The sequence below is a fragment of the Larus michahellis genome, chromosome 18 (assembly GCF_964199755.1).
Source record: "Larus michahellis chromosome 18, bLarMic1.1, whole genome shotgun sequence".
Lineage (NCBI taxonomy): Eukaryota > Metazoa > Chordata > Aves > Charadriiformes > Laridae > Larus > Larus michahellis.
The window spans coordinates 3,982,895-4,008,402 of record NC_133913.1 but is presented as its reverse complement, the minus strand read 5'-3'; the positions used below and the strand labels follow the sequence as shown (position 1 = coordinate 4,008,402).

Below are 25,508 nucleotides of genomic sequence, written 5' to 3'. Positions count from 1 at the left end.
CTTAAGCATTGCATTTATCCTACTCTTTAAGGCTTGGTCAATATACCAGTAAATCCAGCAGAAGGATCAAGAATGTACGTGAAGGGGCTTAAATTAATTGAGTTGTAACTGTGTGTATGGCCCAATATGTCAAATTAATTGAGTTGTAACTGTCTGTATGGCCCAATATCCAACAGTGACCATTCCCTTCATGGGTACTAGGTGCGTCCCCTTTTCCGTGACGTGACTCTTCAGATTCCTGGAAGAAGTTAATTGGTCTCTTGTAAAGAGGAGACTATTTTTGTGTCTACGCATCTATTCTGTAGGAGACAAGAGCTCTGCGTACAGCGATTTGGTTTCTGTTACTGGGAACCTGATACCAAGGGACGGCCGCTTAAGAACTTTATACTGTGGAATCCACAAGTTATAATCCCCAAATAAATAGGATTGTTGAAAAGAAATCACTACCTTTATTATTACTCTACCCAGTGCTGTTCTCGAAGGGAATACTTTATATTTTAACTGGCTGGTAGGAAAAATTCTGTTAAGAATTTGGAGGTATCCATTAAAGCTTAAGCACACGTATTAGGCCCTGATGCTTGAAATAACAGCCTAGCTTTATCATCGCTGTATGCGTCACACCTCGTTTTGACTGCGAAAGGAAATTATTGCATTATACCCCACTGGTAATTTCATAGATTTCTATTTAAAATGAAAAGCCAGTGCCGAGGCAGCAGTGTGTGTGAGGGCCCCACAGCCTGACGCTTTCGTTTCTGGGTACCATCCTGCGCAGCGGCAGAGCTCCAGGCTGGATACGCTGCCCGTCCCCCCCGGAGCCTGCTGCGAGCCGCGGGCTGGGTATTGCAGGTGGAGAGCCAGGAAGCCTTAATCACGGCCAGTAGCCATGGGCCACCTTTCATCTGAGCTCACCTGGCCTCCGGAGAGGCCACAGCAATCTCCTGTGCGCAGTGTCCTCGCTTACATTGTCCTTTCCAAATTCAGAAATGCGCTTTATTTTGTAATATTTGTATTCTGCGCTACCACGCTCCGGGGCAGTGGTGGGTTTGATACGAAACTCATCCCACCTGCCTCGCCGGGATATTTTTGGATACTATGGGTGACATTTGGAAAGAAAACCTGGTGAGTGGGAGCTGGAGAAAAGCTTATTGAGCTGGCAGAGGCTCGCACCAAATGGCCGGGCGACGCTGCGAGGAGGCTGGTGCCAGCAAGGGAGCAGTGCTGGAGCAGCCTGCCCGGGGCTTTACAGGCAGGGAGAGACGTTTGTGGGCCTTTTTTTTTTAACGTTGCAAAGAAAACGGGAAAGTTGGCAGATTGGCGTGAGAAGATATCGCTGGTTTTCTGCTTATTTTAATAAGTGGGCAGAATTGAGTGGATTCTAGCAGAGTTTGAAGTGCTGGGAAAATCAGGTGATCTGGGAAAAGAAGAAGGTTTCCTTTTTTGCTTTTTTAATTGCATCGATTTGCTGAATGAGGAGCGGGATCGCAGTGGATGAGTAATGTATAGTAAGCCTGACATTCCCCCCCATTCACGGGAGTCTGTCGTCTGCGGATGCTACCTTGCTGTAAGGTGCTCAGCCCGAGCTCTCCGCCGGCTTCTACAGAGCCTGAATTTGAAAGCAGCAAATAAAAAATAAGTGCAAGAAAACAATCACAAGTTATTACTGACTGCCCTTAAACGGGGCTCGGAGCACAATCCTACCGCTCCCTGCTCAGCGCGGTGCTTCAGAAATGTCAGGTACTGTCAGTGTCCGTCTCCGTGAGCAGCTACAGCTTGATTTCATTTATTCCTCAAGTGGCAGGTCCAGTCATTTTTCAGGATCGGTGCCTGTTTTTACCAACTGATTCGTCTGGATTCTTGTCATGGGTAGTTAACACTCGCTATTCGTAAAGACTTCGCCTGCCAGAATGCATCAAACTCACCCAACAAAAAACGCTGCTTTTAACAACTTTGCCCGACTCCTGTCTGATGAAGATGTGTGATTTTTTTATTTTTTTTTCCCTTGTTCTTTTTCTCTTCGCCAGGTTGTCGCTTACCACTACTGCCAGGCTGACAACGCCTACACCTGCCTGGTGCCCGAGTTCGTGCACAACGTGGCCGCCCTGCTCTGCCGCTCGCCGCAGTTCGTGGCCTACAGGGAGCAGCTGCTGCGGGAGCCCCACCTGCAGAGCATGCTCAGCCTGCGCTCCTGCGTGCAGGACCCCATGGCCTCCTTCCGCAGGGGCGTCCTGGAGCCCCTGGAAAACCTGCACAAAGGTACTGTGACCACGCTCCCTCCGCTTGCCCTCCGCTCCCGCACGCCTTCTTTTATTATTGTTTTTTAAATGCTGCTTAGATGCTATCCGGGTATTTAAACAAAGACATAGATTGGTGAGGCACTGGCCCAGGTTGCCCAGAGAGGGGGTGGAGGCCCCATCCCTGGAGACATTCAAGGCCAGGCTGGATGAGGCTCTGAGCGACCTGATCCAGTTACAGATGTCCCTGCTCACTGCAGGGGGGTTGGACTAGGTGGCCTTTAGAGGTCCCTTCCAACCCAACACGTTCTATGATCCTATGATTCTGTGGTTAATCCTTCTGTGTCGCATCTCAGAACTGCAGGGAGTCATAGAATCTTAGAATTGTCTCGGTTGGGAGGGACCTTTCAAATCATCGAGTCCAACCATCAACCCAACACTGCCCAAACCCACCACTCACCCATGGCCCTCAGCACCACGTCTGCCTGGCTTTTAAATCCCTCCAGGGATGGCGACTCCAGCTCTTCCCTGGGCAGCCTCTTCTGATAATCCTTTCAGTGAAGAAACATACCGAATATCCATCCTAAACCTCCCCTGGCACAACTTGAGGCCGTTTCCTCTTGTCCCATCGCCTGTTCCTTGGGAGAAGAGACCGACCCTCCCCGGCTACCCCCTCCTTTCAGGGAGCTGCAGAGAGCGAGAAGGTCTCCCCTCAGCCTCCTCTTCTCCAGGCTGAACACCCCCAGCTCCCTCAGCCGCTCCTCACAAGGCTTGTGCTTCAGACCCCTCACCAGCTCCATTGCCCTTCTCCGGACACGCTCCAGCCCCTCAATGGCTTATTTGTAGTGAGGAGCCCAAAATTGAACACAGTATTTGAGGTGGGGCCTCACCAGCGCCAAATACAGGGGGACGATCACTTCCCTAGTCCTGCTGGCCACACCGTTCCTGGTACAGGCCAGGGTACTGTTGGCCTTGGCCACCTGGGCACACTGCTGGCTCATATTCATCCGGCTGTCGACCAAGAGATGGGAAGAGATGGGATGTGGAGAAGCTGAGAATATGCCATGGTGCATGTTTGGAAGCGAGTGGTTAACCATCCCTCTCCTCCTGACCCGCGTTTCAGGGCTGTAGATGTAACGCTAATGACAGCGTGAGTTTGGGTTTCTCTTTTCTTGCTTCCCCATCCCAAACCTGGCCTCGTAGCCCTGAGGGTGACAACAAGCAACAGTTTCCATGCACAGCTCTGCTTGTGGCAGCGTGTTCTGCTTTATTTGTGTAGAGGGTGAATGTTTTTCCCTTTCCCTGCCATTATTTAGTGAGCTTTTGAGAATCTGAAGCTCTGACCAAAGAGCCGATACCAGAAAAGTCTCTAGATACCCTCTGTAAAGCTCCTGGGGGAACTGGTAACAACCTTACCCTGACTACGGATTTCAGAGCTTTTTCTAATGCAGCATTGGGTTTGTCTCCTTTTCTTTCTTTCCTCTGCAAGATATAACTAATTCATTGTGACAGTCGCTAAATTTAAGATCTTTGCTCGTTGCCATGAAAACCGTCGGAGCGTTGCAAGAGTTCAGGCCTGTTGTCCTGCAAAACGACGTTCGTTAAAATGGCGCGCTACAAGTTGGCTGCAAAAATCGTGCTGTTAATTTTCTGTTAGCACCCTGCAGATGCCAGGGTAGGAGCCAACGTGAAATAGATGCAGTTTCTGCCAGATTCAAAGCCCCGTCGTATCAAATCAGTCCTTCAAAACCCCGTGTCCACGCTCTGAGCTGCAGCATCTGGGTCCATCCCGCACGGTTCCACCAGGCTCAAAGCGCACGTAGCGCCAGCACCACTCGACAGCCCTCGACTTTCCTGGCAGGGGGAAATGTCACTGTAGGAGTAGCGTGGCTACTCTTCCCTACCAACACTCCTGGCAAAAAAAAAAAAAAGATATATTTAGGAACTGCTGTTCTAAAGGAAAATACTTCGTGGTTATTACAGTAACTACTTGGGAGGTTTTCCAGCTATTGAGTTCAAAGCATTTCGGAGGATGCTTATTTTTCTTGCCAAGCAGGTTGACCCCTATGTGGTCCTAAGTTCTGGAGGGGTGGAAAAATTTTAGATAAAAGCTTTTTTTTCTCCCCTCTTGGGTTGTGCTCTCAACATGGCTCCAGTGGAGCCAATGATCAGGACTCCCATCTTTCAGCCTTGCTGATGGAGAGCACTGGCAAGGTAATTTGCACCGAGTATTTCATACCAAAATGAGCAGTGTCTGGAAATTGGTTTTAAAACATATAACGTTTAAGACTCTGTAAATATATCAGCAGGTCTTTTACAAGGTGCTGTTGAAGCTTTAATGCTACTGGGACAAAATTATTGCGCAGCCGTTAATGGTGAACGTCACTGAGAAAGTTAGATTCAGGTTTCTCAGATATATATATTTTTTTAATCTCAAGGAATCTAAATAATATATGGGAGAACAAAGTTCTGATTCTTTCACTGCTCCCCGCTTTCTCCTCCCTCCCTCAGGCTTTATGAGAAACATGAGACGTGGGTATAAAACTCAGGCACTATATTCGCGCCAAGGTTTCAGAGAGTCATAAAGTGTATTTTCTAGTGTACCAAATAATCTTACTGAGAAGTTCACTGAAAAAGGCATCTTTGGTAATTTTAGTGCAAAATATGTGTTCTTCATATGGATATTAATAGCATGGTGGGAAATAAATGCAACTTGGTAACGTAAGGCAAGGGCAGGGTGGGATTTGGATGCTCAGCAGTGCCGAACGCAAGGTGTTTACGCATTGCTGTTCTCCCTGCAACACCGCAGAGACTGCTCCTGTCGTCCATGAACATGTCGTGCTGCGTTTTTACAGAAAATTTCCTGACGCAACTTAAAGTCGAAGGGAAAATCTAATCTGCTATTGGGAATACTGAGCTTTTTGATAGCAGGATTTATCTGTAGTACTTTACAGAGGAGAGCAAACTTTATACAGATCAGACCCTGTCGTACGTCTTAGAGCATATACCAACAATAGACTCTTGTTTCCCACCTGTTTTTGAGTTTATTCAGCAAGATTACCTTTGAGAAGATACCGCTTGAGCTTGAGATGCAAGTCTAAAAGAATCTCTATCATTGGTTATAAAGCTCTACTCAGCTCCCGGCGTCTGACACAGAAACGCTGACTTCATTGTCTACATCAGCTTGTTACTGATTGTTACCAGCAGCAAAAATACCCTGTTTAAAAAGTCCCTGATTTGCTTTTTGTAGGATCTTTTTTATTCCTCCTGACCCATTTATAAACGAGGTTTGGTTACAGAGTTGTGATCAAACTGCTTTACGATGCTGGGAGCTCAGAGAGGTTTCGAGCAGTCTCTGCTGAGCGGCGGCTGTAACCTCCAGAACACCGAACGACCAGCCCCCGGCGTGCCGGCTCCTGGTTTGCTCCCCTCAAATCCTTGTTCCGTCTGGCCATCAGGTCGGCTTCGGTTCCAAAACGCTTGCCCAAACCTCCGTTGGGCAAGAAGCCAGCGCCCAAAGCGCAGCTCGGGAGGATCTAGAGGCGTTGGGGAGGTGGATTTCTTGGTGAACCTTCATTTACCACTTGCAAAAATTAAGGCAGGCTGCCATCAGGGTGAGAGTTTAACACCAAAACTATAAAGAACCGCTAATAATGCGTGTATTAAAACTTACTAGAAAGATGCTGATTCACATCAAATAACATCAGACTTTGTGAAAGAGATAATTCTTACAAAGAGGACTAGCTGTTTTTATCTGTGGGGTATCACAGTCGTGTGTATCATAACGAAAACACGTGTTTTATAAGAATTGAAATAGTGTATGTGTGGCCTCCCTCTGTGTGTACATGCACGTCACGTATCATAGCAAAGGTGCTGCTCTGTGTCTTTTTTCTTCTCTAGCAAAATCTGATGATGCTTTAAAGCACTGTAGTGACTTCGCAGTACGTTATAGTGGCGTGTCTAGCCTTTCAAATAAATGCTTTTTTCTTTTTCTCTTTCTCTCAGAGAGGAAGATCCCCGATGAAGATTTCATTATATTAATTGATGGTTTAAACGAGGCTGAATTTCACAAGCCCGATTACGGAGACACTATAGTATCATTCCTGAGCAAAATGATTGGAAAATTCCCTTCCTGGCTGAAGCTGGTAGTGACAGTCAGGACGAGTCTACAGGTATGAGACCAAGAATTGGGATAAACTGTGTCATTGTCACGATGGGCTTTGATAAAGAAGATCTTAGTGGGTATCTGCATTTGCATAGGACCCTTTATTTCAGGTTATCCTTTTGGCTTTTTTGTACTTGGATTTACGTTCATGTCCCCAAACTCCCTCTGCAGCGTTGCAAGGGTCTAATCGAGCATCACTTGCCCATGTCAATAAATGTTCATCAGCAAATGGTTTAGTTCATTTGAGGGAGACATCTCACGTGCCAAGTGTGTTGGAGGGCAGGGCCGATGTCCGCCAGCCTGTGCTGCTCGAGAACGTCCTCTCCTCCCTGTGGAAGTGGGAAGGAACGCGCACCTTCCTACCCCTTCCGCGTGACCCACAGCGCGGGGTGTGACTGTTTCAGCCTGGAGGAGTCAACGTCGGGCCAAGACATCATTCGGCTTCATGAAGAATATCCTGAGCAGGTGCTGAAGCTCTAAGCGGAACGTTGTTTGGGTTATTCTGAACTACTTTTATTGTAGTTTGCAGCTGGGCAGGTTTTTGCCTTCACCCTGTCTTTAGCTACTCGTCACCGCTCCCTTGGCATAAGGATTAAGCTGACCTTAGTTCGTTGGCTCAACTGCTCGTCTGCACGGAGCAAGCTGGAGAGCAAACAGAGTGACCCAGTTAGGGCAGACCCGCTCCTTCGACTGTTTCACAGTAGAGCCGCTCGATTCGCAGCATCACTTGTGGGAGCACACACTGAGCGTCGGAGCCAAGAGCCCAGAGGAGAGCGACGTCAGAGGGACGAGAGGCGTTTGGGAGCCAGCTCAGCCCCACGCTCCAGCTGGACCAGCTGCTCCGGGCACAAAGGCCTGTCTGCAGCTCTGCGTTTCTCATTTTGTCATTATTAGCCATTTTTTCATTAGCACAGGGCTGCGCAGTTCATTTTTACCGAGCTCCATTAAGCAGTTTTATTGAGATTCTCTAATATTTCCTGAGCTCCACAGGTTGATTTACTGTGGTCCTGCTGGCAGGGAGCTGAGGGCAGGTTCCAGCTCCATCAAGGCAGCCCAGCTGCTGCCCGGGAGCTGGGAACGGCGGCTGCTCCCCAAGACACCAGGAGAGCACAGGCTATCTGCTGTTCTTTTTTTTTTTTGCTCAGTAATGGAGTAGATTAAACATCATTTGGAAGAAATCTTTTTGTAACTGTAGGGAAATCGCATCCCTATGGCTTGAATTCCTCATTTCATTAGGCCTTCTGCAGCCCTACGGTCGTCACTGCAAGCTTTAGTTTTGCGCTGTGCTCACCCTCTTTATTTTGCTGGAGAATTGATGGCTTCGCCTGCCTTGTCCAGCTCCATTGCGTCATTTTTCCACGCTTTGCGGTGCCTGAGAGCCCATGACACAAGAATTCCTCTGAAAAGACCTTTGATGATCTTCAATTTACGTTGCATGAGCATCATCAGTGAGCTCAGCAGATGAGAGAATCCCTGGCCACACTATCCTGCAGCAGATAAATGTATTTATTTTGCAGCGGAAAATACTCGCTGTTCTCTGTCTTGATGTTTCCGTGCGTTTCCGTGCACTTAGCTCGGCTTCAGCAAAATTTCTCCTGGCCTCAGATCCGTCATCTGGTTGCCCGTTCCCTCTGAGAGGGCAGCAGAAGGGATGGCATATTGATACGTGGTTGGGATGGGGTGGGAGTAACGAGGGCACTGCGCTGGGGGAATTTTCCAGCCCTTTCCGTGGATGCAGTACGAGGAACCGTGTCCTTCGTTTTTATTTCAGTCATGTTTCACACGCAATCTACTTGATTATAGATGAGATCGTGAGGTCCTGAGGGCACAAACTGCCATCTTGTGTGCTTGCCCTGATGGAAGAGGTCTTAAAGGAGTCTCAAAGGTGCTATTGTAATGTGAATTAAGTTTACTTAATGAATAATAAACACTGCCAGCATGAGTATCCTTTTTTTTTTTTTCTTTCTTTGTAGGAAATAATTAAGCTGTTGCCCTTCCACAGAATATTTTTGGACAGACTGGAAGAGAATGAAGCCATAGACCAGGACCTGCAGGCGTATATCCTTCATCGGATACATAGCAGCTCGGAGATCCAGAACAACATCTCGCTTAACGGCAAAATGGACAACACTACGTTTGGCAAACTCAGTTCTCACCTCAAGACCTTGAGCCAAGGGTCCTATCTGTACCTAAAACTCACTTTTGACCTCATAGAGAAAGGATACTTGGTACTAAAAAGCTCCAGCTACAAAGTCGTCCCAGTGTCTCTGTCAGAAGTGTACCTGTTGCAGTGCAATATGAAGTTCCCAACGCAGTCTTCCTTTGATCGGGTTATGCCTCTCTTGAATGTGGCAGTGGCATCTCTGCATCCATTAACAGATGAACATATTTTTCAGGCCATTAATGCAGGTAACATTGAGGGCACTTTGGAGTGGGATGACTTTCAGCAGAGGATGGAGAACCTTTCTATGTTTCTTATCAAACGTAGAGATATGACGCGAATGTTTGTTCATCCCTCTTTCCGAGAATGGCTTATTTGGAGAGAAGAAGGTGAAAAGACCAAGTTTCTTTGTGATCCTAGGTAAGCAAACGCTCTGAGAAATCGGAGCTTACAAATGTGTTCCTCTCATACTGTTACCTGAATCCGTTCATTTGACGAGGTCGCGTATGGATGCGGTTACCTGACTTTGGTCTGTCTACACTGTAGATATCTACATCTGGACTAGCCACCTTAGGTATTTATGTTGTTCGTGGAAAGAAATAAGCATACAACTGACCCGGCAAACCTAACAGTCATCTTCAGAAGGAGATGAGCTGTTCCTCAGAAGGCCCCAAGCTGACCAGCTCCCGTCCAGGCATCACCAGGGCTGTCTGCGTTTCAGCAGATTACTCCTGCCAGCTCAGTCTGGAGAAGGGGAGTCATCCTCCCTTTCTCCAAAGGTATCGAAACCACGTGAAGTAGAGGATAAGGAGATGGAAGATGAGTAGTGTGGATGCGTCTTTTGCAATTGGCTTCTTTTTGAAGTTGTGTTCCTCGTAGTCCTACTAAATGTCTTTCTGAAAACAAAATAAGGAACAGAATCAGGCTGGAGCGATTTTGGACTGTAAATGCATCCGTAATCTCCATCCTGATAGCAGCCGAGTTCCTGGCTTAGCTCACAGGGAGCAGAATTTAATCATGGCTAGATTTATATTCTCTAAACCCAGTGATCACTATTAACAACGTTATCTTTGTTTCTGCTGAAGAGTAGAAACAGACACTCTGACTGTAATTCTAGTACTTTATCTCCATGAGCTTTGCTCCATTTTGTCTGCCCCTTTCTTAAAATATGATTATAAAAATCAGGGAAACACTGGGACTCAAGGCCGTGCTGGTGCATCTCCCAGACCCTGTGGTCAGTCTGAAGAAAATACGATGGTATCTGCTGGAACAGAATAGCCACCTGGCTGATGAAAGCAGCTGTACCTCTTAGCGGTGTCGGAGTAATTTACCACTTTAAATTTTGTGGTAAACAGGCTGCAGTAGAAAAATACTATATAGCTCCTCCCAACGGGCTGCTTCTCTGTTTTAGTAGGTTCTCCACAACAGTCATGTCGAGCGAACCCTTTGTAGAGCATCTCACAGCAGCAGGTGTCGTTATATCAATCAATGTTAGTTATTTAATGTCCTTCCTTGGGGTCATTAAGTGCTTGTCACTGCGTAACGCTTTTCCGCCCTGTCTGCAGTGCCTGCGCGGCGCTCAGGCCCGTGGAGCTGAGAGCTTTCTCCCTCCCAGTTGCTCCCACCCGGCGCTACTGGTTTTTGTCTGGCCCCTGTGGTTTTGGCTGGCCTGGCTGTAAGGGAGATTGTCGTCAGCCAGGCAGGGGACGGCAAACAGCAATTAGCACTAGTCACACAGCGCTTGCCGTAACGAACCGTAATCACAGAATCACAGAATGTGTTGGGTTGTAAGGGCCCTCTAAAGGGCATCTAGTCCAACCCCCTGCAGTGAGCAGGGACATCTGTAACTGGATCAGGTCGCTCAGAGCCTCATCCAGCCTGGCCTTGAATGTCTCCAGGGATGGGGCCTCCACCCCCTCTCTGGGCAACCTGGGCCAGTGTCTCACCACCCTCAGTGGGAAGAACTTCTTCCTCATGGCTGATCTAACCCTGCCCTGCTCTAGTTTAAACCGTTGCCCCTCGTCCTATTGCTACATGCCCTTGCCAACAGCCCCTCCCCAGCTTTCCTGGAGCCCCTTTAGGGACTGGACGGGGCTCCAAGGTCTCCCCGGAGCCTTCTCTTCTCCAGGCTGAACCCCCCCAGCTCTCTCAGCCTGTCCTCACAGCAGAGGGGCTCCAGCCTTCAGAGCATCTTCATGGCCTCCTCTGGACCCACAATGAGAGCAACTTGGAAAAATCACTACTTTCCTTCATTGCCAGGAAAATAAAATTCAGGTGCAGGCTGGGTACCTGGTGGGTGAGGCCCCGGCGTGCGTTGGGTTCTGCGTGTGGTGTCCGTGCGTATGGCTGGGGAACCGGGGGGCTTTGCTTCTCAGGGTCCAGAAATACTCGGCATTCTCACAGTGGGCAAGGGTGTTCTCAGAACGCCCAAATTCGGAGTGAAACTCAAACATGCTGCATTTTAGGTGGTTTCACACTGAAACCCGGCGTGCGACCACGCGTGATTTTAGCATGAAAGCAGAAATCAGCCCGTATTGACTCGACGAGTCAATGGATCTCTGCTCAGCGTTCAGCTCTGGTGCTGCCTTTCATGAACACGACGAACATGTCGCGCTGCCCTAAAGACCATGCAGGAGACTTTCAGGCGTCACTTTTCATCCCGTTTGTGCCATTTCACGTGATAAATTAATGGTGACTTTAAAGTCCACGGGGAGCACTCGTGCTCTTTGCAAGGAGGGAATCCCTGCAGAGCTCACCTGACTCGGCTCCTTCCCGCTGGCAAAAAAGAAGTTACAACAAATATAACGGGCTCCCACCGCCTCGAGCGCGAGTCCATACGTACTGGAGGCCTAATAAATATCTCCACCGTATAATGTGCACTAATTGCATTACACTCTGATGGTAGATAATGAAACAGGATACATTTCAGTGATTAATAGAGAGGACCCCCTGAGATTCAGCTGCTGCGCTCCTCAAAATCCTCCTGTCCAGCTCTCAGGGAAGAGCTAATATTGAGATGTTGAGCTCAGAGCACGGTAAACCCTTAGCAACGATTAAGATAAGTAATGATTTTTCATTTTATTTCTTCTAAAAGAAGCACAGCTTGCCACTGCCGGAGCTCATAGGAGTAGCCTGTGAAAATTTGCCTGGGTCTGGTTTGTTCACAGCAAGTTGAAATTCTCTCTGCTCACTTGGGATTTGAGAAGAGGTGGCAACTGTATGGACCGCTCCCGAAATTCGTCGTCCGATGTTGCAGGAACGGGCCGTTAATGTGAAGCTCGTTGACCGTGCCGTGTTGATAGATAGAGTCAGGTCGCTGAGGCCGATTATACCCCGAGAGAAGAGCTTTGAAGTGAAATGTGGTTTTGTGAAGCTGCTTTTAATTGACTTACCCTGACAGAGTGTCCAGGTGTGAGGACGTTACGAAGGAAATTGGGATAATGGGCCTCGTGTCGGTGGCACTGCAGCTGGGGTCATCGCCCTCGTTTCATCGATGGCAGCGAGTTCCCATGTTCTCAGAAGCGGGGAGGAGAGGGGAGAGGAAGAACACAGCGTCCAGAAATTACCACATTTTTCTACGCTTTTAAGATAAACAGCACGTCTCCATCCTCCAGATTTTTGTGTTAGCCCGTTGAGATGCTAACCCTCTTCTTTGAACACTCGCCGTGTGTTTGCTGTCCAAAGCAAAGGCTAATTGGCATTGGGACGCTATCGCTGCAGGCTGTGCCGCAGGGGAACCCCCCCGGCATCCCCCGTTACTTAATAGCAGGGCACCAAAAAAGCATTTGTCAGAGCGTTTAACCAGCATTGCAGTAATGACCCCCCCAGCCTGTCAGTGTAGCACGATTAACCAAGTGTCTTAGTTGACAAATAACATAAAATATTTTAGGGAAAGACCCAATCCTTTGTGACTGGTCGATGGAGAAAGTGGTTGTTATTGTACGTTCACTCTTACGCTTTTATTTCGTAACCTAAATTCTGCTATGATGCTGTGCTGTTTTCTGCCTAGGCTTAATCAGAAACTTCCATGCAATTATTTTCCATGCTTTTACAACGCTAATAAAATGTTTTATCCCTGTGCTGCTGCTGAAGGGACTGAGAGAGAGACAGAAGTGAAGTGATTTGCCCTGGCAGGGCAGTAAAAGAGCTGTAGGCAGATATGGACCCCAGAAGTTAAATTACTCTATCTGGATTTAAGTGTCAGCGTCTGAGTTACTTGTCTAGACTTGCTTTATAGTCAGAGGAGAGAAATGAGAATGATTCATTTCATCATGACCTAAAAGGCTAAAATAGGTCAGATGAAGAGTGCCTGGGAAGCATCTCCTCCTGTTGATTTACGATGGGAGCTCGGGGTGATGGGCTCACCAGGAGATGTCTCCAGTATTGACAAATAAAACTGAATGAAATTAATCTGTCCAGGCTGCTCTTCAAACCAATGCATAGGGGTTTGAGGTTGATTCACGGATTTTCTTTTCTTGTACAGGAAAGCTAAGGAAGGAAAAAGATACTCTCTATGCTCTTGCACGCATATGACTGTCTTTCTTCGGGCTTTTGCCTCTCGGGGTGGCACTGGACCACCCAGCGTTGTGCGTGCTGGTGGTACGTCTCCTGTTGTCACCGCTCAGTCTGGAGCAGGGTAGAAACAGGCTTTTTGTCTGCACTGCTCAGGGAAGTTCCCAGCATGTGTGGGATCTTAGCAAAATGAAGCATTTAGGTCTTCACCTCAGATGCTTCACCTCAGGCTTGGGTTCATCTCACCTAATTTTCAATGCTTGCAGTCTGCGCGTCTCTTCCTCAGGCAGTCACTCTGGTCTCCTTTAACGCTTGAAGCAATTCATCTGGCCTGTTTTAGCTGCTGACTTGGATGAGCTGAATCCCATCCCCGATCCATCCGAGTCATACGAGGAGAGGCTGAGGGAGCTGGGCATGTTTAGCTTGGAGAAGAGGAGGCTGAGGGGAGACCTTATTGCCCTCTACAACTCCCTGAAAGGAGGTTGGAGAGAGGTGGGGGTTGGCCTCTTCTCCCAGGGGAATAACGACAGGACCAGAGGAAAGGGTCTGAAGCTGCGGCAGGGGCGGTTTAGGTTAGATATTAGGAGGAATGACTTTACTGAAAGAGTGGTCAGGCACTGGACCAGCCTGCCCAGGGCGGGGGTTGAGTCACCATCCCTAGAGGTGTTTAAGAAACGTCTCGTCTATATGTGGCACTTCAGGGCATGCTCTAATGGCAGAGATTGTAGGGGTTTTGGTTTTTTTTTTTGTTATTGTTTTTTGTGTGTGTGTGTGTTTATGGTTGGACTCGATGATCTCAAAGGTCGTTTTCAACCATGAAGTTTCTATGATTCTATGATCCCCTCTGCTGCCTGGAGGGCAGTCCAGGGTGGCTCGCTCAGGTGTGGACATGCTGCTCCGGGGAGGTGACCTGCGCCAGGCTAGACCTCGGCAAAAATGGGACACTGCAGAGATGGTGCTTTCAGTGGAGGTTTGCTCCTGTTTGCTGAACTCTGGAAGTGCAGCCCAAGGGGTTTCTCCCAGCTGGAGCTGCGGCGTTGGATAGGCAGAGCAGAAGCTCTGCTGAGCTGGACTTCATTAAGGCCAGTCTGCAAGTAAGCATAATGAAGAATGATTTTTGTCTGCAGAAATTAAACTGTTCCTTGACACGACGAGGACTCTGTTCTGCTTCTGTCTCCTTGCTGTTGTACAGATGTTTGGTTAACCGCACTCACTTTGTGGTTTATCGTATGATGGGGACAGAAGCTTTTCTGTTTCCGTAAGAAGAGCGAGAGCAGTGAGGACAGCAGTCACTGGCGTGATGATGGAGGAGAGTCTCCTGGTAGAGAACTTTGGAGGAATATCCTGCTGCACACAGGGCATTTTCACTGGGCGGAGATGCAGAGCTGTCCTCATGGATACTAAAGATGTGGTTAGTCTGAAAGCCCAAATATCTGTGTCCAGGTTTCCAGAAAAGCTGAATGCTCAGGTGTGGGGGAGAGACTTGGCGGGGGTTTGGCATCTCTCAAGATCAGGGTGTCGGTGCCTTGTTCAGCGATGGCACCGCTGGGCTGATGTGGCTCTGAAACCCAAGCTTGGAAATAACGCGTTTTGGTACTCTTCAAGAGATGTTCTCTTCAGGGCACCAAGACTTCATAGAATCGTAGAATCGTCTCGGTTGGAAGGGACCTTTAAGGTCATCAACTCCAACCATCAACCCAGCACTGCCAAACCCACCACTACCCCGTGTCCCTCAGCACCACGTCTGCCCGGCTTTTAAATCCCTCCAGGAATGGCAGTTCCACCACTGCCCTGGGCAGCTCCTGCTCCTCAACTTTATTAGAAGGTATCTAATAACCAGGGATATCACAAAAAAAATAATGATCAGGGAGAGGTACTGGTGGGTCCATCGTTGAGGTTGAGGGCACCTCCTCACCTCTTCCCTCCTCTTCTACATCCACAAACCAAACCTGTCCCTGTCCCTCAAACCCCAAGGGAAGGCCCCCTGCATGGATTAGCGTGCGCAGCCATCCCAAACGAAGCGCGCGTCTCTAATCCAACACGGCGAGTTGCCATGGTTTCGAGCAGAGCTGTCTTTTAATACAATACAGTATAGATGTTTTGCATTTGCCTTTTTCCCTCGGAGGCATGCTGCAAGTGGAGACTTTCCCTACACAAAATTAATGGGTTTATATATTACCCAGCAAAATGATACAGTGTATATATTGAAGACATTATACAAAGGGTTTTTTTTTCCATTTTGATGGACTGCTTTATCTGATTGACAAATAACAATCCCCAGTCAAAAGATAATTCATTTAGAAAGTTTGGAGGAAAATAGGTCGTTGAAAATGATATTTATAAAAATTCAGGGATACGAGAAAACAGCTTTAAGTGGGGGCTGGGTCCTTAGATTATGCATCAGCTTCTTAAAAATTACCCACAGTTAGCTCCTCTGTATGTAGCTCACTTTGTCGTTATGGGGCATGGATTAGTTGACATTCTTCCTCTTCTGTATTACAAGATTCTGAAAAGCTCTTGAAACACACTGTGCTTTGTTGTTAGCTGAAATGCTCGAGCGTTCACCAAAACTCAGGCTGGGTCTGAAGGGTTTTCACTGCGTTCACGTGGGATGGATTTTACTCAGCGAAGCAAAGGTGCAGTTTGAATTCAAGGTGAGGCAAAAGACGGGCCTGGTGATTTATTTGAGTCCCTTGTGTACTTACGCAGGAAATTAAAAACAGTGCGGTGCCCGCTGGCACCTTGTGAGATGAAGGAATCAGATTGTCACAAGCGGAGGGCGGTCGGTGGCAGCGCCGGTGCTCGAGGTGCAGCGGGGAGCTGAGCACCGCCGCTTCCATGAGTATTTCGCGTTGCTTTTCCATGGGAATTACCTCTCTGGATGTGTTTTTCCTGGCTCCACAGTGCCAGTCTTTCAGCTCCGCGTGTATCATCACTCCCGGGGGCTGTTGTGGGTGCCCCAGTACCGGTGCGTGCGGCACCAGGCGCATCGGCAGAAGCAGAGGGATGTGCCGTGGTTTGTTTTCCCCTCTCCAGCTGTGGGCTGGATGCCACGTGTCACCGAAATACACGAGGTCAGGTTTTGTTCCTTGCCCAGCCTGCTGTCCGGTTGCCTGCGCTTGGGCAAGGCCCGCGCTGAGTTAGTGTAATTAATTACCGAATCACCACGGGATCTGGTGTTTTAAGACCATTTCCATGGCTCTACTTTTGGCAGAAGTGTGGAGCACGGTAGAATCGGTGTCGTACCTGTGATTAGGGGAAGGCCTTTGTCTGTACCCATAGCGTAAGAACAACAGTAAAATGTTTCTTGCTCTTTGAATTTACTCCTCAAGCGGACCATAGTGAGTGCCATATTTTTGGATGACAAAGACGAATCCATCATAATGTCCTCCAGTTAATTGGAGGGGCAAACGCAATCTGTTCACCAAGCGGTAGAGACTTGATGGAGTGCTGGCTCGGAGAATACAACTTTTAGGCTTCCCATATGACTTCCAGAATAAAGTTTTCTGATTCCCTGACCTGTAACCTAGCGCATTTTGAAATGTAAAAAAGAATGGGCAATAGCTCAACAAAATGAATGTAGGAAGCTTATTTTACGCAAGTATCCACGTCGCCAGCATCTCTGGATGTTAACTCTAATCTCATGCAGAAACACAGAGCTAAAAAATAAATTATTAAAGCTGGCGGTAGCAAGTTGGGCAGCTGTAACGGGGACTTCTCTGAGCATCAGAAGCCAACGCCTGTGTAAGATGAGGGTCAGGACAGGGTGTGCGCAGGAGAGAAGGAAACTTGAACTCCTTGATGTGGTGGCTCTGCGTCTCGCGAAGCGGTGAAGGGGTTTCGCTGCAGGTTTTTCCTCGGAAATTTGGGCAGGGTTGCCGCTGCACGTCAGTTGGAAGAGACGAGGAGAAATGGGAGACGGAGTATGAATCATGAGAGATGAGATGGAGAGCAGATGTGATTGCTGCCACCCTAAAGGACAGCAGCAGAGCAGCTTGCTTTAACTGGCTCGTTAGACATGCCACCTAAGCGTTCGGATGCAGAGGGGGTTTTGAATATATTTAGTGTCTTGAGCTACTGTGCTCATAAAATCTTTTCTTCTGGCCTGTAAACTTCTATATGCTGTACCATTTCCACCTCTAAGTGGAAGAAAATATTCATGGAATAACCCATTCTGTGGCACTGAGCCACCAAGAAGAGAGAGGTGGAGTTAATCAGAGGCATTATCAATGCTGACCAAAGAAAGAAATGTTGCTTACTTTCTTCCTGTTATTTCATTCCTCAAGTCTTAAGACCCACGTACGGAGCAAAGCCATCTTCCAGCAGTTCGGTAGAGAGTAGCCGTGACTTTGGTCCATCCTGCTTCTTACGTGGTCATTTACTCCTGGTCAAAGCGGCAGTAAAGCACTTCCAAATCACATTCCCCATTCTTTTATAATCCTGTGTGTTTTAAATTGCTTCAGGTTGAATGAGAACAGAAAGCGCGTCACCGTTTGCCTTTTGAGATCTTCTCTGTGGGTTAACTGGGTAGTCACTGGAGAGCTTGCTGAGAGACGTCGTTATTCATTTTACCCATCCAACATATTTATTAAATATGCCAGGAGTCTTTTCACACTGCTCTTGGACAACGCTTCTTTTCTCTGAATATAAAGTAATCTGTTCCTGGCAACCAGCAGATTTTCCGAAAAGCCTTGTGAACTGATCGGAGACAAGGGAATTGCATCTTTGCTCTCTGGATCTGGATTTTTAAATCTCATTAAGTCAGGGCTTGTAAGCGTTTGGAAATGCTTTTTTTCCTCTCCTTTATCCTTCCTTTTTTGTTCTATATTTTTTAAATCACCGTAAGTATCTTTTGTTACCTTGAATGTGAAGGGTGCCATCGGAGTTGTCTGGTTTTTCTCTTTGCTGCCTCTCTTGGCAGTTCCTGGCTGCCTTTGTTCATGTAGCGTAGAGGCTCTCCAGGACGAGCTCCTGAGAGGGATGCAGCGCTGTTATCCCAGATAAACTACAGACGGACTCGTTCTCTGTGATAGCCACGTGTGTAACATAATCTGAGGCGGGCTCTACCCACCCTTGATAAAATACGGGTGCGGCACGGTTCGTACCTTTGGGATTTTAACAGATGTCCTTGAGAAATACAAACTGAGACCAGGATTGTGTGGTTCCAGTTTCAGCTGAGCTGCCCCAGCGAGGTTATTGCCATTACATCTGCCAAAGTTACTTAAATAAACTTTCTACCTGAACGCGATATGGTTGTGGATGCTGTTAATACCAGTGGTATTAAGACCGCTGCGGTAAGGAGCTTTCCAGCTCGTTCAAAATGAGGAGTCATTAAGCTTCAAGGTGCTCTAAAGCATCTCTCAGTGCTGCAGCTCTCATTACCTGCCGGTTGTTCCTCTCCTGGCTGCATCTCCCGGGGCCAAGGACATGGAACATGGTACCGCTGCCTGCCTTTGGAGCTCACGGCCCTCCAGATGCGAACGGGATCGTAGCTGTGCGGATGGTATTGGTTTCGCTGGTGTTCAGTCACACCCTGGCCATGAAGAAGCATCCAGTGAGCCCATTGATTTTATGAGATGTCAGAAACTTTTTAAGTCCTCCATCGCCAAGATGCTGTCACTTAAATTAAAATTGCTCTTAAGTATAGGCCAGATGCCGTTAAGTGATTCCATTTCTGCTTTTCAAACGCTCGTGGAGTGGTTTGTGCAATGCTTTAGCTCTCCTTTACTCAGATCACGGGTTTGCTGCTTTCACTCCTTAGGCTACACGAGGGCGTGGGGAATGGTAACGAAGCACTAGGAATTAGGGCGATCACAGGATATGGATTTTTTTTGTGCAGTGCTTTGGCTCCTGCAAACCAGGAACGGTCGGTCTAGCACTTCTGCTTGGCAGCAATAACATCACGGTTGAAATATTAAGTTACGAGCGGATGGCTTTCTAAGAGCCGTGCTGCAGTGAAAGCGGGGTGCTGGGCTTGGTGTGCGCGTCCATGGCTTGTGCATCTGTAGATGGTACAGGTTGAGCCTCATCACCTCTATTATGAAAAAGTGAGCTTAGATCATCACGTATAACCCATTTTAGCATGGAAAACTCACATTTTCTACCTGGAGTGATGGATTTCTAGTTTATGGTTAAGGCCATTAGGTGTTGCCCTGTGTAATGAACAGTTGTGATGATGGTATGAGTGGGTCAGGGCAATAAGACAACTGTTGGGTGCAGCCCAGAAGGCCAGTCGCATCCTGGGCTGCATCAAAAGAGCTGTGGCCAGCAGATCCAGAGAGGGGATTCTCCCCCTCTACTCCGCTCTCATGAGACCCCACCTGGAGTCCTGTGTCCAGCTCTGGAGCCCTCAGCACAAGAGGGACATGGACCTTTTGGAGCGGGGCCAGAGGAGGCCATGGAGGCGACCAGAGGGCTGGAGCCCCTCTGCTGTGGGGACAGGCTGAGAGAGCTGGGGGGGTTCAGCCTGGAGAAGAGAAGGCTCCGGGGAGACCTTGGAGCCCCTTCCAGTCCCTAAAGGGGCTCCAGGAAAGCTGGGGAGGGGCTGTTTGCAAGGGCACGTAGCGATAGGACGAGGGGCAATGGTTTAAACTAGAGCAGGGCAGGTTTAGATGAGCCATTAGGAAGAAGTTCTTTCCACTGAGGGTGGTGAGACACTGGCCCAGGTTGCCCAGAGAGGGGGTGGAGGCCCCATCCCTGGAGACATTCAAGGCCAGGCTGGATGAGGCTCTGAGCGACCTGATCCAGTTACAGATGTCCCTGCTCACTGCAGGGGGGTTGGACTAGATGGCCTTGAGTTCCAACCCAACACAGTCTATGATTCTATGAAGCAAGCAAGCAGCAGCCGTGCTGGCATAGCTCTTGTCCCGCTGGTAGGGACCCGTGTCTGCAGTGTCCTAATGCCGTAGCGTTGTGTCCTCAGTTGCTTCTAGGTGGGGTGGCTGGTTTTGATCGGATGCTCCATAGCATGTCTCTCTGCGATGAACTCTGACCCGAGGGACGGACAGATTTTTCTTGCTTGTGAACTTGGCTGTCCCAGTTAGTTAGCTTAGCAAATTAAACCAGCGTTTAATTCTGTCGGAGAGAATATCGCGTGCTTAAGAGCATTCCCCGTTTTGTTTGAATTTTCTTGTATAATGTTAATTCCTTCCAAGTTAGCTCGCAATTATAACATCAGAGGGAAACTATGTTACAGAAATCGATAAATCCATTTTGGTGATTAAGTGATCCTTCAAGAGTTCACTGAGCGCTCTGCAGTCTGGACAGACATCCTTCCGAGAGCGAAGGAGGCTCCGGGCTTTGTCAGAGCAGACATTATTCTCTCTGCCGAAGTTATAAAATTGCACTCTGCAGAGCTGTATAAAATATAAATACACATCTCTTGGAAGACCAGATTGGCTGGGCACAGTGTCAAATCTCTGGATTTTGGAAAGGTTTTGTGGGATTAGCTGACAGAAGGGAGATGTGGGTGTGAATCAAGGAATTTGGCCTTCGGTAGATTCAGAAGTAAACGGGACTGATTCTCACTGATATTTTTGCCTGTCTTTTACTCCAGTAGTGCAATGCCTTAACACTAGAGTAATTTTACGCCCTTTAAAATCTCTCTTACTTTGCCCGAGGAATAGAGGAGTACAGATAAAGCCCAGAGCCGGGAACTTTCAACATTTTCTTTTGTGTTTCCCCACGCTCCGTCGCAGCTCTTTGGTCGCGCTGGTACTTTATTAGTGACCCCTTGTCCCCTTCCATGGGGGACGGGGGGCAAGATGAGGGATGCGCTTGAGGTACCAACTCCCTGCGTCGCCTTGCTCTGCGCTCAGAGCTGTGTGTGCCTCAGTGTTGGGTGAATAAGGGAGCAGATGTGTAGGGACCACGCTGCAGAAGCCAGCGTCTCCCCTTGTGCCCGTATAGAGCCTTCGCTTACGTTACTCTTCCTTATAGCTGCTGTGTGCGTGCATCGGTTCGTGCTATGCCGGGGCTTGCAAGGATGAAGACTCATCTTTAAGTCTTTATATATACATGTGTGTGCACATCCACACAGGCAGCCCTGGCCGTTACAGGAGCCTGCGAGAGCAGACAAAGGCTGCCGGGGCTGGGCCGGCAGCGCTATTAATTTTTCACAAAAAGATACCTTACATTAAAAATAGAAAAAAAAAATCTCTGATGATAAACTCGGCAGTGGTGAAATTCAAAGCAAATCATTTCTCAGAGCTCCTTGATGTAGAAATCATTACTGCCATCCTCTGCTGTATTAAAAGAAAAAAAGCCTGTGCTGTTGGAGTCTGGTTTAGCATGCAATTAACGTTGACAGAACAAGTGACTGCAAGTGTTTATCAACAAGCCCAAAGCCAAGGTCTGGGAAACATTGCAGAGGTAATGTATTACTCATGAATACTGTACTTCATTCTGGAATAGTTCGTACATGCCTTATTCATAACAGCCAAAGTCATGCATATAATTAAATTCAGGTAAATACCCTACCAGCTGCAGCTGAAAAGCAATTTAGGAGCTAACTGTGGAACCTGGGCGCGTGTGTCAGTCAGGAGCCGCACTTCATCTCTCGCCGTGAAGAAAAGGCACATTAGAAGTTTCTGGATCTTCAGCTTGTGTTTGGGATTAATAGAGTTACAGCTCCAGTCAGAGCCTTCCCAAAGGTTTTCGAAGAGTTTTCCATCAACAAGCAAACGACTGGCATCGTTTCCTCTTCTGTGATGTGAAAAACAGGGGGTAGAGGCGGTTGGCTGCGGGGTCCCCTTGCGCAGCGGCACTCGGATCTGGAGCAGAAGGCCGCGGTCGGTGGTCACCAGCCTGACGACTCCCCCAGAAAGGAAACGAGCCGATGGCTTGGAAGGAACTTGCACCACCCGCCTTTCAGTGGGGGTAAATGCGTTGGCTCTTCTCCAAAGCATGAGCCCAGCGTTGGGAAGCTGATGAGCTATTGAGAGGCGTTGAGTGCATTAGAGTGATTATAGGTTTTCGTAATCTGGCTGAGTGGGGACGGATGAAATCCAGCAGTTGCTGTGCTCCTTGACTTGCAGCTGTATCTAGCCACGCTCCAGCTGTGTTTCACAGTCGCTTGGTTCCTCCTGATCTGTTTCTCCTTTCCACGGGCATTCCTGGAGGTTAATCAGCGTAACGAGCAAATGCATTTGTCTGTCTCCTTTAAAAGGATGCGACCTCATGGTCTTCTCCCACTCCAAAGATGGGGTTCAAAGAGGGGAAGAGCAAAAGGAAGGAAAGGCAATAAGCTGGAGATAACTGAAGGTGCTACAACCACTTCCAAGGCCCTTCTGTTTTCCCAGATTTTTACTTTTGTCCCTCTGTTGGTGCTATATGGAGAACTCTCACAGCACAGACGCGTGGCAGTGGGAGGCACTGCCCTGCACACAAGGCGTCCTGACGAATTTTAAGCACTCAGCCGAGGCATCTAAGCTACATCTTGATGAGCTGAGTCACCATCTGGAGGAGCTTCTCCTTCTCCAGTGACGGGGAGTGTGGAGCTATGGGATCCCAACACGGACACCTCGCCATGTGCCAAGCCAGGGTGTGGAGAGGAGATAACAGGCAAACATGCAAAAAAAAAGTTTTTCTTCAGTTTCTGCTTAAGCTCAAATCACCCTAAGAGTGAAGGATACCATCAGTCAATAAAAACATTTCAGACAACAGTTTGAGTTGATGGTGCCTCTATAAATTTAATTAGATTTTGGAGAGAAACGTAATAGAATTACTCACCAGTGAAGGAGTTTATTTTATTACATGTAAATGGGATGCGATGCTCTTTCACCTGTCAAGACCTGAGGATCGAGTCCTGCCTTGTAAGAAAAAGGCCGTTTGTTTTTCATCCCGCTCCTCCGGCGGGCACATGTCCACATCCTACCAGTACCACGAGGTCTGGCAGAGCAGCATCGGCTCCGCTCGAATGAATCCGTCTGTTATCCGTCCAAAAGGAGGTTCATTGGCAGGGCTTGGGGGAGACCTTGCCAAACACCTGGCTGTGGCAGTACAAGTCTTTCCTTTTTATTCTGAGTTTATTTTGAGACGGGGTAATCATTCTCCCTGGATGTGGATGGGCTGGTGAATCCCCACCATTGTGAAAACTTCTGTCTTCTGTAATATTTACTTGATGTTTGGCCGTCCTAAGTACTTCTGTGCTTTCCCAGATAGTGATGAGCTAATGTTCCGTGTCCTTAAAAGCCCTTCTAAAGCCACAGTTGATATCGTATTTTGTTTTCTTTGGCTGGAAGGCATTTGATGCTTTTATGTGTAGTCACATTCTTATTTAGTTCCCGAAATGAAGTGGGTTAAAAAAGGACTCCTTTGGGAGGAGCCGGGGGCTTAAAGAAGAATACAAATTTGTTGGCAAAACCAAGAAAACCGCAAGTCCCCAGACCCCTGAGGTCCAAGCGTGGAGCCTCAGTGGCCTCCTCCCCTGCCTGCCCCGTCTCCTGCGGCGGCATCCACGCGTGCCCGCAGGGGCGGGTGTTTGCCGATCTCACCCAGAAATGTTTGCGATACTTCACATTTTCCCACCACGCGTGTTTTGTGCGTGTATGCAGGATCGGCTTCTTGCATCTTTGAGAAGACTCGGCTGCGGTGAAACTTTCGGTGTTATAAGTTGAAAGTCTGTACGTTTGAAAATGTCAGTAAAAATCACCGTTAGTGAAGGAAGTTACTGACTCTTTTATTAAGTTTTGCCTTAAACAAGGCTCTGTGTGTAGCTCACTTAATTTGCTTCCATTGTCAACTTGGTAGGTCATTGCCAGAAGCATCTTTACTAGCGGAAAAGCAGGAGAATGTATTTAGAAGGAGTTTTACATGGAAATAAAGTTGCTTCCCTCTGCAGGAGATGTCGCAGGCTGGAGAATGTAGATGTCATTTAAAGGACATTCTTTTCCAAGTGTGGATATTTTAAATGTTATTTTCTAATGACTTCAGGTGGCACGCTTTCAAAGGACGGTTCTCCTCTGCAAAATGACTACAAAAGTAGGACTTCAGCTTTCATGAAGTTGTACCTCAGGGGTTTCCAAATTTACGTCCGCTCATAGAAAATACATTGTTTTAGTTTTGCTGTCCTCCAGTGTTTGGGGTTTTTTGAGCTATCAGTGATCACCGATAATAAAGGACGCAATTATCCAAGCAAGAATTAGTCCAGCTCTGTTTCCCAAAGCTGGACGAGGCTGAAGGCTCCGCGGGAGCCAAAATTATTGTCAAAAGTTCTTGTGGTGGTGTAAGAAGCAAATACTGACATACTCTTTCTTCTGATTTTAGGAGTGGCCACACGTTACTTGCCTTCTGGTTTTCCCGACAAGAAGGAAAACTAAATCGACAGCAAACTATTGAACTGGGACATCACATTCTCAAAGCACATATTTTTAAGGTAAGAAAAATTAAAGTGAAGACTTATGCCAAGCTCATCCCCGCGGCGCATAATCTGCCAGCGCTGGCAGCGCTCGGTCTCTTCTTGTTTTAGGGTTGCTGTAAGAAGTGTGATTGCTTCAGGCTGCTGAAACGTGTAGAAGTGAGCTTTAGAAAATTGGCAGTGGTATATAAGACATTCTTGAAATTAAGCCATCCTTCAGACTGTAAATTCAGCAGATGATAGCCTTCTTACCTAAAATCACTCTTCTACCGTAAGAGGTTTCCTCCCATGTAAGATGAGTTCCTTGTAACAACATCTAGAAAAACCAAAATTGTTTTAAGAGGAGTGGTTTTGAAGAATCCAACCCAAAATTGAGGTTGTAAAGGGAAGATCCGACGGTGCTTAAAATCTGATGGTGGGTCCGTTTTACTCTTCACACAGACATTTAAGACCTGGGTAACTGAAAGGCAGACTTGAATGTGAGCATCAAAATGACCCATAAATTAGGTATCATTCTTTTGCCCGTTGGCCCACGTACCAGAAGATGGAAATGAGGAGGGATTTGTAAGCTCACAGGAAATACAGAATTTATTAAAAGTGGTAGGATCTGTGGGCGCTTAACACTGGTTAAAATCAGGCTATGTTTTTATCTGATCTGTATAGGATTTTATAGACTTCAGAACTTTAGCACCCCTGTATTTCTAGAGCAAACAGATGCTTTGAGTCTTGTGCCAGGTCAGTCCTGTTGGATTTATTTATTGAGTTCCCTGTGCTGAATTCACTGTCAGGTGTAGTAGCAAAGTCTCCTCGTTTGGGAAAGCGATGGCTGGAGCCAAAGGGAAGGACCCCACATCGGCCCGTTACCCGATTAGTGTATAATTTTCGAATTTAGAGTACATTCCCATGGCCAAATTCAGCCGTGAGTTTACTGTTCGGCTGCCATTTACATCTAAATCTGGTTCCAAATCTTCGTTTCACACTTTCACGGCAGAAACAAATAACAGGGTTTCAGGCTCTAAACAAATGACAATTTTCATTAAGTGGACAAGTTGCCTGTAGATTCCAGATTTAACTGAGCAATAT

The 25,508-nt window shown here is 47.6% G+C and overlaps 1 protein-coding gene across 12 annotated transcripts in view; it reads left to right on the top strand.

The window, feature by feature from the left end:
- TANC2 (tetratricopeptide repeat, ankyrin repeat and coiled-coil containing 2) overlaps window positions 1–25,508 on the top strand; it is a 256,859-nt gene that overhangs the window by 200,449 nt on the left and 30,902 nt on the right. For all 12 annotated transcript variants that reach the window (XM_074562510.1, XM_074562507.1, XM_074562509.1 and 9 more), the window contains 4 exons: window positions 2,022–2,253; window positions 6,237–6,403; window positions 8,370–8,977; window positions 24,335–24,443. In XM_074562510.1, coding sequence (XP_074418611.1) covers window positions 2,022–2,253; window positions 6,237–6,403; window positions 8,370–8,977; window positions 24,335–24,443 — 1,116 coding nt within the window. The remainder of the gene's footprint in view (window positions 1–2,021; window positions 2,254–6,236; window positions 6,404–8,369; window positions 8,978–24,334; window positions 24,444–25,508) is intronic.